Genomic DNA, 14,761 nt, shown 5'->3' with positions numbered 1-14,761 from the left:
ACATGAAAAAGCACAAAGTAACTTTGCACATGTTGGAGTCAAAGGATGAAAGAAATTAATGCAAACTAAAACCACACATAGAAAATATAATTCTCAAAACGTCCTTTCTTATATGATGACTTCCCAAGTATACCCTAGAAGAATGTAACGAGGAAGTTACTTTATTCAGATATTGGAACTGAGCTGTAGTGACCTGTTCAAGGAGAGGCCTAAAGAGGCTCACTGAGGTCCCAAGCGATAGTGCAGCAGGCACTTGCCTTGCCTGCAGCACCCACTCATTCAGTGCTCAGCACCACATACAGTCCCCTGAGCACAGATCCAGGAGCAAGTCCTGAGCACCGCCAGGTGTGACCCCAAAAACAAAAGAGAAGAAGAGAGAGAATCACTGTTGGGAGGGGTTTCAAAAATGAAAAAAAGAAAAAACGCCTAAAGGCTGGGAGGTAAGGTAAGAATTTGTTTTCGACCAGGAACAGAATGACAGCAAGGGTGATTCTTTCTAATCCAGAAAAGTGTTTCTTTTTGGATTGAGCAGCCGGTTGTCCGATTTTGCAGAGGTGACTAATTACTTGAACCTTTGCTATGTTGTGTACATGCAGTGATGGACAGCCCAGCTGCTGGGGGAACACACTCATTGTTTCCTCCTGCCTGTTTCTTAGAGACTCTGCAGACAGCTACGAACGTGTCAAAGTTGGAAGCACATCTTTTTTCACAAAGAAATCTTTAATTTTGCCCTGTAGGGGTTTTTCCACAACCATTTCCTGTGATCTTTCAAATAGGTTCATTAAAGATCTGGGTGTTCTGAAGTAATTCTTTGATGTGGTTAGTACATTTGTGGTCAATCTTATTTGTGGTTTATATTTGGCCAGAACATTTGCAGCCTCAAAAGCCTTTTCCAGGTCTTCTCTGTCGGTTTTGGCGGCTTCTGTGTACTCGGAATAAAATATTGCTGCTCTGATGCCACATCCCATGAAAATTGTGAATTCATCCTTAATTATAACTCTTTCCCACCATTTTCTTCCCAGTCTTGCTCCTAACTTCAGACTTTTGGTAATGTTTTGGCCTTTTATTTGGAGGCCTTAGGATTTCATGTTGTTGTTGTCTTTTTGGGTATTGTTTTCCTGGTTTGAAATGCAAACTATTTCTCTAGCTTTTTACTTTGACTGTTGTTTTTTTTTTTTTTTCCGCCCAGAAGAAAAATGTATTTGTGCAGATCTACCCACACATAGACTATTTTAGTTTTCCTGGGGCATTTGTTCACAGGCAGAAGACAGATTGCTGTTGCAGAATTGTAGGCTGGCAAGGGAATAAACTCCTTATCCTAAGTTGGGGGTCTCATGATAGGGTAATCTCCCTCTACCCCCAAAGTTGTTGTACAAGGAAAGCATTTCTTACATGCTATGGTCTGTGGATTTGGTTTATATCCCTCTCGGTTCTTTATTCATATTTTACAGTGCTGCCTTTCAAGAATAAAGACGTAACTGAGAGGTTTGCCTGGAGTTGATGATTTGTCATTAGCTGGTAGTTTGATTAACAGGGGACTCTGCAGCTTGCTTCTGCCCCGACACATTGGCTCACCTTTGTGGGCCACACTGCAGGGACAGTGGCAGGTGCTGGGAATCGCCCACTTCAGCAGAGTCTCACATCCTCGATCTGTTTCTCTCTCCCTCAGGAAAAGCTCTGCCAGCAGAAGTATAATGTCTCCTGCATAATGATCATGCCCCAGCACCAAAGGCAAGGGTTTGGCCGCTTTCTCATTGATTTCAGTAAGTGAAGTGCTTTATTCACTTTCCTGACCTAGGGACCCGAAGGCTGTTGAAGAAAACAGTACCACATAAAACTTTATTTAACCTATTTTGTTGTATTTATCAATAGATAATGAGTGTTCTATTTATATTTACATAGGGCAGAAAATCTTCCTCAAGTGAAAAATTCACTGCTGCTTACTTATGGTACTCGAGGAAATTGAGCCGGCTCTCGGCAGAGCCACTCGCTGACAAAGCCATTATCCTAGTGAACAGGCAGAATCGCATTCCACTCCCAGCCACCCATGCTCATTAGCACCAAAAGAGGCAATTATTTGCGATTAAAGCTAAAGGAAGTGTTATTTAAAAGGATTTTCAGCTTTCTAATTTTTTTTTTCCTGTAAGCTTACACTGTACAGGGCAGGAAAGGGATGCTTTGATTTCAGAAAAACAGTTCTTCAGGCATCCTAGCCCTTGCAGCTTCTCTGATAGAATAACTATCTTGTTTTAGTAACAATCCCCCTTTTCTACCGTGGAAATTATTGCAGTGTTAATATGTAGACTTTTTAAAACACATGTTTGTATCTTGAGTTTCCCTAATTAAAATCGGTATAATCTATAAACAGTGCACAGGATGATGTAAAAACATAATGGTAGTTTTTTCCTCCTGGTTTACATGAAATTGGATATATAGCTGTAGTGTAAAGGCTACATTTTGTATAATTGATTCGTAATATCAAAATGCTGCTTGAAAACTGGTATCCCTATCATTTTTTGGGGGGTGGGAGGGAAGTGGGGCTCACATCCAGCAGTGCTCCTGGCTCTCTGCTCAGGGATCACTTGTGGTGGGCTCTGGGGACCATTTGGGGTGCCGAGCATGGAATCTGGGTTGGCTGTGTGCAAGGCAAATGCCCTACCACTGTATTATTGCTCTAGCTCCCTATGTCATTTTTGACCTTGTAAAAATCTGTCACTAGAAACCATGTGTTTTTTCATTATCAGAATTTAGTTTTACACTGAACAGATGGAGATTTAAGAATCATATAATCTTCATGAACTCCAACAGGCCCAACATAAATGTGCATGAGGAAAGCCGTACATGACAGTCCAGGAGTGAGGGCTCTTCATTCGGCTCATGCTCTTCTCCCGTTGTGTTGCCTTTGACCCTTTGTTGCTACTTTGCTGTGGATCTTTAAATGCCACATATGAGCCATCTGAGAGATAATGCAGAGTTGAGGGTGCTTGCCTGGCATACAGCTGACCCTGGTTTGATCCCCGGTGCCCTAGATGGCCCCTGCCAGGAGTGATTCCTGAGCACTGAAGCAGGAGTATGTTCTGAATACTGCTGGGTGTAACTCAGAAACAACCCGCCCACCCTACCCTCAACACCTCGCAAGAGGCAGCACTCTCCTTTTTTGCACTTAAAGGATAGATATCCTTCTTGGGAGATGTATCGTCCGTCTTACTGCACCATTGAGCCCTCAGGATCCTTTTTAAACACATCACTCAAAACTCAGGGTTATGGGGTTTCTGAAATTTCATCTCTCCTCACCCTTTCTTAAAGGACCTTTTAAATTATTCCATTTATTACCTTTTCTCGCCAGAGCTTGAGAGTCTGTTGGTCAGGGAATGTATTTTCAGCACTTCAAATAAAGTTGGAAGGCAGGAAAATCTTTCTTTTGTTTATAAAACGGGTAGATTCGCAGGCTGAGACACGGTATTGGCAGGAAGGAAACTGTAGCCGCCATCTGCCCATTCTTAAGCTGGGTCACAGGGTGATGAAAGAAACTGATCGTGCACAGGAGGGACCACAGGCCAAAGCTCTGCACCCCACTGGCCGGGACAGCCAGGCATACGGGGGTCGCACGGGCCAGACGCTGCCTTTGGAACAAATTGCATCTCATTACCTCAGACAGCTTGTCCCCAATTAGGCAGAGCTGGGGTCCCCAGGTCCCTCCCAGCTCATAAACCACCTTGTGGATTTCAGGGCGTGGCCCAGAACTTAAGCAAGTCGAAGAAGGAACGACAGCCATGGGTTGGAGCTGATAGACTTCTTCATCTTGGTTTCCCCATCTGCATCAGCCAGGAAATGCCCAAGTATTCCCTGGAGTTGGCCCACTGCCAGCGCCCCTGTCCCAGCTCACCGTCCGTCTTCACCCCCTGCTGAGCTGTCTCCAAGCATCGGAGGCCTCTCAGCCTCGGGGGCTGCCCACAAGGCCTCATTGGGCTCCTTTCCCCTTTCATTTAGAGTAATTTCAGACTTAAAGTTTTTTAAAAAAAAAATAGTCCAAAGAATTTCCATATAATCTTCACATAAATCCTCAGATGTTAACATTATCCTTTTGTTTTTGTTTTTGTTTCTTGCTTGTTTGGGGCCACACTCAGCAGTTCTCAGGGCTTCCTCCTGGCTCTGTGCTCAGGGGTCAAGCCTGGCAGACTCAGGGACCCATATGTGGGCCAGGGATTGAACCTGGGTCGACTGTGTGCAAGGCAAGCACCCTACCCACCTACCCACTAGACTATCACTCTGTCCCGACATCTTAGATCAGCTTTCTCTGGTGTTTGTTGTTGTTGTTGTTGTTTTTGCTTTTTGGGCCACACCCAGCGATGCTCAGGGGTTACTCCTGGCTTTGCACTCAGGAATTACTCCTGGCAGTGCTTGGGGGACCATATGGGATGCCGGGGATCGAACCCGGGTCGGCCGAGTGCAAGGCAAACGCCCTACCCGCTGTGCTATCTCTCCGGCCCCAGCTTTCTCCGTTTTTAATCTCAGTCTCTCTCCCTTTCTCTGTTATCTCTGCTATATAGGTTAGTTTTTAGTTACTTGAGAATTGTAAATGCTGCACCTTTAATTTAAAATATGTGTTTTTCTAGAAACAAAACAGCTCTTCTACATAAATACAATGTATAAGTGATAAAAATCAGAATTAAGGTTTATACAGCACTGTTGTGTAATCACTGTGTTCAAATTTCAGATTCACCAGTTTTCCTACTATTCTTTCTAGGCGGAAATATCCTAGTTAAAGATTACATATTGAACTTACTTTTCTTGTCTCTTCAGTGTGTAATCTGAAGTTTTGGTTTTTTGTTACCTCAATAATTTTGAAGGTACAAGTCACTTTATATTGTCCTACAACTTGAAACTTGTCTTATATTTCCTCTTTTTAAATCTGTTTATAGGATTCATATATAATTTTTGTCTCAAATAATTTTTACTGTGCTCGTTACTATGTGGTGATTTTCTATTTCATTGTTTTTTCTGTGTAATAGATACTTCCCATAAGAAAGAACCTTATTTGATATAAATCATTTGCAGGGAGCCAGGTTTGAACCAGGGTTCCCAAATACAAAGCTTCACTGCTTTGAACCATCTCCCTGATCTAGGAGCTTTATTAAATCGTTCTTTCATTTATCTAGTCATGTATTTATATAATTACAGACTTACGGGGTTTTCTTTCATGGATTATAACTTGTTGCTGCCACTATTCATGTGGATGTTCACATTTTCCCAGGCTCACTGAGTGGGAACTGCTTCTAGCTGCCTTCCATAGCCTTCTGACATGCCCCCATCCTTGGAACACTCCCTACTCTCTGCTCCAGGGTCACCTTGGTCTTTCTCTGAATCACTCGCTTCCTCTCCTAAGGGCTTTGGGTTGGTATAATGGAGAGTATAGAAAGCCTGGGACTTAGATGTGCTTGTTGCTACTGTGATGTCACTGCACTCAGCACTTACACACACACACACACACACACACACACACACACACACACACACACACATCACTCATATAACTTTGCGTTCCACATCTACACCATCACCAGGCATTATACAAGTTTGTATTTGTAACTTTCTTCTCTGATAGCAAAAAATCCGACTTCTATTATCAATGGTACCTTTGTTTAATGTGCTCAACCCTCAAATACAGGTTAAGTAGTTTCAGAATTGCAATTCATACCTCTGGGAAAACAAGCTTCCTAGTAGTGGTCAGTATTTGTATATGGCTCTGTCTTACTTTACCCTCAGTGTATTTAGTCGAACTACTGTATTTGTTTCTTGGGTGAATTCATTTCTTTCCCACTTGTTCTTTTTATAGTAATGGTATTCTTTTAATATAGTGAAGCTTATTTGTTTCTATATGTTTTTCCCCCTCAACCCAGCTGCCCTCTCCCTTTCCAAGAATATCAAGCATTACCCTGGTTTTCCATGTGGAGACCATATTAAAGGGCTGCTAGGGGGAGTGGCAGCCCCTCGCCAGCTCCTCCATCTGTTCCCATCCCCCCGTCCTTGCCCCTGACTGGTCAGTTCATTTCTAATTCATATTTCCTGTGTTGACTTTTTTATAATTGAGAAGCAGGATATATATTTTCTAGTTTTCCTCTTTGCTTATGTAAAAGGTAGCATATGACTGATTGTCCTTTAATATTTAGCTTCTTTCCAAGTAGCAGTTTATCCTGGAGATCACTCCATATTTCCTAGAGTCCTTATATTCTCTTGTGCAGCTACATGGCACTCCATTGAGTTGATGTACATAATTTACTCACCGAATATCCCAGCTAGAGAGATAAACATAATTATGATTGATGTAATTCTGACCTATTACTCAAGCCTGCCAATATAGATCCTGCCTAAGGAATAAGTTATAGACCCCCTTTTTGGGGTAGAAGGGTTCCCTAAGCAGGCAGGTAGTTGAGTGCGGGGCTCCAGGCTGCACCAGACGATGCTCAGAGGACCATATGGTACTGGGGATTGAACTCAGTCAGCCTCATGCCGGGCACGCGCCTGACCCTGTTCTGTGTCTTCAGCCCCTCACACAGCAGCACTTGAGATAGTGTATTTGAACTTACTCTGTAGGTGAAGAAGCTGAAGGACATTACACGAATATTAAGTGGCATCACTCCAACTGAAGTCCAAGCATTCTGACCCCAATGTCTGTGTCGTATAAATGGCTAATTAAAATGTGAACAGAGTTGTGGAAGATTAAAAATGCAGACTCAAACAACTGAAAATTACAAGGGGTGTTTTGGGTTTTTTTTTTCCCCTAGCAAATTAGCAAATGCTTTAAAACATACCCAACACCAAAATGCAAGAGATGGGCACCATTATGTTTATATTATAAAAGGTACAAATTCATAGACGTTTTCCAGAATCTTGACTGTATCAAAAACAGTTCCAGGCCCATCCGTCCTTGCATTTGTAGATTAAACAGAAAAGTTTATAAACAGATTCAGTTCTTATCTTGTTGTTTTGGGGGTCTCCTCAGCCGCATTTGGCAGACCCAGGGGGCCACTCCCAATAATACCGAGCCCAGCTATACAGGCTTGACACTTCTGTTTCCAGGAGATGTGGTACCACCAAAGCTAAGGTCAGTGGAGCCTTGGGTGGGGCGGGGGAGGGGTCGGTGCATGCAAGTGCTGGAGATTTAACTTGGGACCTAGTGCATGCAAAATAAGTGTTCCAGCCCTTGGAGCTATCTCCCGGCCCTTAGCTTTTTAAAATTCAACATTAAGATATTGTGCGGTGTCTGTGTTGTTCTTCATGCAACAGAACTAGAGGATTAGAAGTGACTGAATGAATTAGGCACTCATTTTGGCAAATCCCCTTTGTTGTCCTGTCTGTAATCTCTTATATTGAGGGTTTTCACCTTGAATTTCCTGAGATTTGCAAGATGAGTCTGTAATTAGTGTGTGCTTCTGGAACATGGCAGAGAGCCCCCCTTTTCGTGCCCACAGTTGTGATATCAGTGTGGCTAGCAGGGTCCTCTAACTTGTTCTCTTACAAGAATCATACACCTGGACTTACAAAAAATGTAAGAAATACAATCAGCTTTTGAGGAAAGATCATTTTGGGTATGGTTTAATACCTGTTTCCTTGTCACTGAAAATTAATGCGTAAACTTCCCGTGCCTTCCTTCTTCCCAGTGACAGATGCCTCTTAATTAGATAGTTCAAGAGTCCCGGCCTATCTGTTCCTTTAGCTTCTTCAGAGCTCTTTGCCGGTTTGCTGAGGAAACACCACTTAAGAAAAGAATAGATTTTCTGTCTGGCTTCTTGTTCATGAATCTCTTCCACTTCTAGGTCCATCAAGCACATTGAGGGGGAAATAAGGCCACCTCGGTTACTGCTGGCTAGAAAGCTGTAATGGGCAGAGGCCAGTCATGCACACTTCCTTGGAGAAAACATCGCGACCTTGTCTTAGAGACTAGCTGCAGGGTTAGTCATTGTATTTGTGGCGCTGAAATAGAAGACAACCCTGGTAATTCACATTGCCAACCAGCAACTTCCAGGCTTCCAGTTTTGTAAGATACAGTGTTAAAACCTCGTGGCCACGGATATGGTGACCCAGTTGGTGAGAGCATGTGACGAGGAGGGCCCTGTGTTGCTGCTGCTGCTGCTGTCTGGAAAGTAGCAAAGTTTATTGGAAAATAGAAAGGGAAAGGAGTTCCCCACTGGGAGGAACCTAGTGTAGGACTACGTTAACTATGGCTCTTTCTGTGGGATTTTTATAAGAAAATTGGGTCTGAGTGTGACAGAGAATCTACAGGGTGCTTGGGCTGGGTTGTCTTTCTGGTCACCTGCCTCAGGTAGTGATCATTATCTTATCTTGTGACTCAGAGTTCTGGGGCAGGATACTATGATCCTGGGAATCTCCAGGAATATTAAACACAGGGGCGCCACGCTTCAGCCCTGGTACCACAGGCTCCCGGAGCACTACTGGCCATAGCCCTGGTGGCCCCAGATCACTGGTCATGGGCTGAAGAAATCTTACAAACTTTCAAAATGAAATTTCAGACTTTCAAACAAAAGAATCCTGTCAGGCAGATAGAGTGCTTTCAGCCTCCAGAGACTCGTACGGTGGTGGGGAGAAGTAAATGTGTGATTCTAACTGGCCTCTCACCTGTGGAAACTCAAAAGTTTTGATTCAGAGATTAAATTAGTTCGGTTCTATTAAGCATATTTTACCTGAGTGAAGGTGAGCTGCACAGAGTGAATAACGGCTCCCAGAGGGCACATTTGTTCACTGTCAGCAGATGTTCCATGAATCTGGCACCTGCCCAGACAGGCCGTAGTGAGATGCCCCTTCTCGCGTGAGGGTCTCTGTTTGTTTCTACTGATTGTGGCTGACCCGGCCCCCATATCCTGCCAGTGATCTGAGAATGGGTCCAGATGGGCAGCAGCGATCAGAATTCTGGTGCCTGTCACCTTACCCTGAGAAACCTCACCCTTTAACCAAAGCAAGATGTGTGATTTGTCTTCCATCACTGTGAAGTCATGGGTCACTTGGCTGGGATGTGAACTCTCTGTCCGGCAGGCTACAGGGTCAATATTCCCCTTAGAAGAGCCCGTCACGCCAGCACCAGACCAGAGGTGTGCCTTGAGGTACTGGATCACGTCTCTTTAGCCCATTACAGACCTTCACTTCAGCATCCTGTGCAAATCACGCACATCGGACAGAGGAGTGAGAACCGGCCCGTGGAACTGCCACCTCTGTATGCCCCTTGTCTCGTGGCATCCGTCTGTGGCAGCATGTTGCTGGCTGCGGTGCTCCCTGGGGCCTCTCACGGGGGAACGTGCAGACTTGGGTTGAGCTCACACTTGGTTGTGGCGTGAGGAACGTGGGGCCGAGTGGGGGAATCTCACTGGCAGCTCCAAGCCTACAAGTCAGAAGCTTTGTTCCTGCGCCACATCTCCAGGACACAGGTGTGCAACTCTTACTCTTCAGTAAAAGCTTCCCCCTTTGGGGGGGAGGGGGCGAGGGAGAAGGATAGTACCATGGGTGGAGTGCTTGCTTTGCATGCAGCCAGTCTAGGTTCAGTCCCCAGCACCCCATATGGTCCCTGAGCCCCACCGAGAATGCAGAGCCAGAAGCCCTGAGTCCAGTTGGATGTGCCCTTCACTGCACCCTAGCAACCCTCACCACCCCCCAAAAAGCCCATTTCCTTTACCAAAAGCTTTAGGGTAGTAGAAACTGTTCTAATAGTTTTGTCTCCTGGGAGAAGCTGTCACATCTTAAGTATTCATTGCCTGTTGCATAAATGCTAAACTAATTACTTACAGAATTACCCTTTTTTTGGTGGGGGTCTTCTAAGAAGCACTCGGGGCTCCCAGAGGACCCAATTCTGCTCAGCCCCTGTGCTTCCTGGCTCACCCAACCTCCATCGGAAGTGTGGGGGGGCTTCCAGGCCGACACCCTGCAATACTTGGGGGACTTCTTGGCAGCAGGAGTCTAATCGGGATCGGGCACACCACTGTATTATCACCCTGGCCTGGCTCAGGGGGCCACCCCCAGTGATACTCAAGGGCCACTTCTGACATCATTCAGGAGACTCTGGGATTTCTGTGCAAGCTTAGCCTTGATCTTAAGATCGTGGAAGTTTCATCAGAAGGAAGGCGCCACTCTTACTCCAGCCTGGGGCCAGGAGAGGAGAGCACTGTTATGTGTCACTGTGATAGCAGTAGGTTGGAGAGACATTGAAGGTTTCTGTCCTTTTAGCAGGTCATTCCTTTCTTCATGCGTTTATTTTGCAGGACAGACGTATGAAATGTGTATGAAAATTTAACCTGTGTCTTAAGACACTGTTAGGCAGCTGCTGGCTGCACAGCTTTCCCTGTGCTGTGCTCCTGGCCGAAGCGGGCAGGCAGACTCCAAAGTGACGCTCGAGGCTCTCAGCATCCTCTTCGGATGGGAAGCCTTCCTCTGTCCTCTCCGTGACACAAGTTGGGAAACAGGATTTGTGCCGGGTCCCCAGGCCGAGCTGGGTTTGGGGAGACATGTTTTGACCGGCCTAATCGTCTAATGATGACATCTATTTTTAATAGATTCTCATTTATAATAGAATAAGGAAATGACTATTTTCCCTTCGTTCCTCATCATGATATGTTGCACTAAAAGCCTTTGTCATTACTGTTCTATTACATTGGGCTGCAGTACAATCTATTTTAATATGCTAAAGATAACATCAAGGTTGAAAATTGAACTCTCGGTGATTTATTCAGAGGCTGACTGGTAGTGAATGCATTGAAATGAGTTGTATGAAGCAGTGCAGCTAACGATGTATTTATGTCTTCTTTTAAACTAAGCTTGTCATAAATAAGAGCAAATAAATAGCTCTTATATTTTGTATTCATTGCTTCAGTGAAAACATTGTAAATATGAAACATACGGTCTGCAGCTACCGATTTGCCTTACGTAGTTCACACTGTCTTCAAGTTTTGGCACACAGGTGGATTTTATAAAAATAAATCATTTTGTTGCCTTGGATTTCTAACATTGACCAGCACTTTCATTGAGTCACTTTGGGAAAAAAACACAACTGGGCACATTTCATTCAGATAATTAGCATGAGAAAACGTAAGTGGAGCCTTAACAGACCCATTCGAGGGCCCCTCCTCGTCTCTGCTGAACTCCCAGACCGAGCACAGGACCAAACGCCGAGCTCTTGATCTCTGCTCCCCGCCTGTGTCTCTGTGTCTGTATCACGACCCAGCAGTGCTCGGGGGTCGCTCCTGGTGATGCCAGAGCTGAAACCTGGGCCTCCAACAAGCTCTCGGCCTACTGAACCATCCGTCAGCTTCAGTGTGTTTCTCCGATGACCCAGCCTTGGCCCCACTACCCAGCATGCTTTGCAGGGTCTGTGTCAGCAGTGGCCGTGCTGAGGAGAGCATCAGGACAGAGGAAAGGCCTGGTTTTGCCCCTGGTGTGGTGCACTGTCACATGAACAAGATCACCGCTCCAGAATGCTGTGTATGTGGGTGCACAGAGCTCTGTGGCAAGAAGTACTTCTAGTTCTGCCTCTTGTTTTCCTAGCCCAGATGCAAGAGAAGCATTTCTGGTTATTAAAGCAGATAGATTTTATTCTGCTTAGCTGAAATCAGTGCTATACCTGGTTTTGGTTTCACAGAATACTGTTCTCCCTTTAACCCTATGTTTCAGCCAGTAGACACATCACATTTGGAATAAAGCATTCTGTTCAATGTTTTGTTTTGTTTGGAGGCCACACCTGGCTGTGCTCTGGGCTTACTCCTGGCTCTAGGGTCAGGGGTCATTCCTAGCTCAAGGGACCATATACAGTGCCTGGGATCAAACCCTGGTCTTCCACATGCAAGTAAGTGCCCTCCCCACTGTACTATCCGCCCCTGCCCCTGAAGTAAAGCATTCTGAGATAAAACTTTGATAAAGTTCTCTCATGAGGATGTTTCTGAACAACACGTTTATAATTTCAGTTGCCTGCAATAACATTCTAAATATTGCTTTGAACATCCACTTGCTGCGGGTAATGGAAGAGAAATTTTCTTGTATTTACTTAGAATTCTACTAGAAAAATACCAATCAGGACTTTTACACCTTCCTCTCTCAGAGTTGTGGTTAACATTAATGTAAAATTTTTGTTTACCAATATCAGATTTTCTTTATTATCGTTATTTATATTGAACCCAGTTTTGTGTTAACATCCTAGCAGAACTCAGTTTTCAGCTGAAATGCCTTAAATGTTTATAAAGTGCTTTAAAAGTTGAGTGGATTAAAAGTAATTTCATTATGCATGGGCCCGTTAGCATTGTCACCATGTAGGAGGGTTTTGGAGAAAAGCTACTAAAGTCTTGAGAAAATACAGATAATACAGAGAAAATATGGATAAACAACACAACCAATATATTCACACTTTTGGGGGGAAGACAAATTGAGTAATTTTAAATGAAGTTGAAGGTTACTTCTGTAAAAAGGGAGTGTGATTGCCAATTTAGAGTAGAAGGAAGCCAAAATTATTTGGGTTTGTCAAAAGGACTCAGGATTCAACTTAAAGAGAGGAATCACAAATAAAAGAAAAGACAGAGGAAGGAGGAGGACAAGTGATTGTGATAAATTCCTGATCTGTTGGTTTGGTGCAACTTGTTCCCTGAAAGTTTAAAAATTGTGGGCTGGAGAAAGAGCCCAAGAGGGAGGCACTTGCTTTGCCTGTGGCTGCTACAGCCACAGCCTGATTTGAATCCCTGGGACTGCATATCATCCCATGTCCCCTGCTCCCAAAAGCCAGAGTTTTAAAGTTCCAGGTGATTCTAATAATCTCCTATCTGTAGCTGTTGAGTTTGAATTGCATCTACTGACCCATGGGCTTTATTAAGAATTTTGGCAAGGAACTTTGTATGAAATGATAACATCCCTGGCCCTGGGTAACAAGATTAAGAATACCAAGTAGTTTCAGAGTGGGGAGGATGCTGCAATCCCCAGGACAGTGGTGGGGGTCCTGGGGCACTTGGGGGTGGTGAGGTGTAGTGACTTTGTACTTCAAAACCATAAACATTAACGTAATCCTAAACATGTGACCTAAACCAATAACTGTTTTATAAAGAGAACTGTTTGGGTAGGGATAAGGGCATAGCTCAGTGGTGGAACTTGCCTTACACATGGTAGACCATGGGGGAGCCACAAAAAAAAAAAATGTGTTGGGAGTCAGGGAGTCGCTCAAAGTGCCTTAAGGAGACATCGAATTGGAGCCCCAGACCTCACTGAGCCCCACAATTTGATGTGTGGTCCCTGGCACACTCCACAGCTAAAATAGTGTGTGAGTACCATAGCCAAGCCCTCGTCATCACGACCACCAAAACCGGAAGTGGAGCGAGTAAAGAAAATCAAAATTTGAGTGCACGGGTATTTGGCATGTTGACATGAACTCCTGTTAGATCCTTTCCTTTTTTTTTTTTCTCTTTGGGTCACACCCAGCGATGCACAGGGGTTACTCCTGGCTCTTCACTCAGGAATTACTCCTGATGGTGCTCGGGGGACCATATGGGATGCTGGGAATTGAACCCAGATTGGCCACGTGCAAGGCAAATACCCTACCCACTGTGCTATCGCTCCAGCCCCCTAGATCCATTTTTATGAACAGAAAATGTGCTGAGGTTTAACTAGAATCATACCCTCACAAACATTGTTTAATTCAGCAGGGAGCAACATTCCTATAAATTATGCTTCCATTCTTAAACCTAAAGAAACGTAATTGAAGGTTACTTGTCATAACTGGATGCTGATAAAATAGAGGATGCATCAAGAATGAGCACGCAGAGCAGAGAGGATGTGGGCCCGAGTGGGCCGAAGTGGTCGCAGAAAGACAACAGCACCAGGACTATCCTGATTGCTTTTTGTTTTCTGTTTTTGCTTTCTGACTTTTTTCAAGGTTCCAGCAGGCACTGCAAATGTAAGAAATTGCCCTTCCCTTCTCCTAGAATTCTGGGTGTTGAACAGTTCTAATATCTAGGCTGGATCTTTAGAAAGGGCAAGAAACAGTTAGGATGTCTTCATATGTACAAAATGAGGTTCTGTTGATTACAGAATTACAGATTACAACAATTACAGTTATTCAAAAACAGCCATCTTCTTCAGCTGACTCTGTCCTAGATGAAAAGCCTTGCACTGATAGAGTGCTCCCTCAGAAATTCAGGCACAGAACCCCAAGATTTTTTTCCCCCTTTCTAAAGCAGAAGCTGTATCTAATGTCCAGCAGCTGTCTGTTGCCTTTAGTAAGACACAGACTTCACTGAATGTCTCAGACAGGAAATAAAATGAAAGATACCTTTGAATTTGTCTTCCATATTGTTTATTTTACCAAATAACATAGAGGAATCTTCTTCACAGAGGAAGGGAAGTCATCAGGTATCTTAATAATTTGAAGCTTTTCATAGGATTACTTTGAAATATCTCCCTGCCCACTTTTCATAAATTAGACATAAACTTTCTTTGACCTTATCACACATCATTAAATAGCTGTTGAAGGGTTAAAACCAACTAGAAAGCAATTCTGTATCTTGCGCCTGATTCTCCTGCAAAATTACACAGGAAGTTTCTTTTGCTTCTCAAGCAGGGTAATTGCAAGAGACAGTTCCATAATTTATAGTTTCAGTCCGCTCGTCCATAATCACACACTTCCATCTAGTTGTATATAACCCCCACGACTATCAGCATTGCACTTGGATTTGTAAATGGTAATCGCAGCGTGATTGATCGCTAACAACGTAGCCTATTGGAT

The 14,761-nt window shown here is 44.1% G+C and overlaps 1 protein-coding gene across 7 annotated transcripts in view; it reads left to right on the top strand.

The window, feature by feature from the left end:
- Positions 1-14,761, top strand: part of KAT6B (lysine acetyltransferase 6B) — a 205,613-nt gene that overhangs the window by 167,820 nt on the left and 23,032 nt on the right. For all 7 annotated transcript variants that reach the window (XM_055130258.1, XM_055130256.1, XM_055130257.1 and 4 more), the window contains one exon: positions 1,670-1,763. In XM_055130258.1, coding sequence (XP_054986233.1) covers positions 1,670-1,763 — 94 coding nt within the window. The remainder of the gene's footprint in view (positions 1-1,669; positions 1,764-14,761) is intronic.

The sequence above is a fragment of the Sorex araneus genome, chromosome 3 (genome assembly GCF_027595985.1).
Source record: "Sorex araneus isolate mSorAra2 chromosome 3, mSorAra2.pri, whole genome shotgun sequence".
Lineage (NCBI taxonomy): Eukaryota > Metazoa > Chordata > Mammalia > Eulipotyphla > Soricidae > Sorex > Sorex araneus.
Note: the sequence above shows the minus strand (reverse complement) of the source record. Positions and strands in the feature narration are given on the sequence as shown.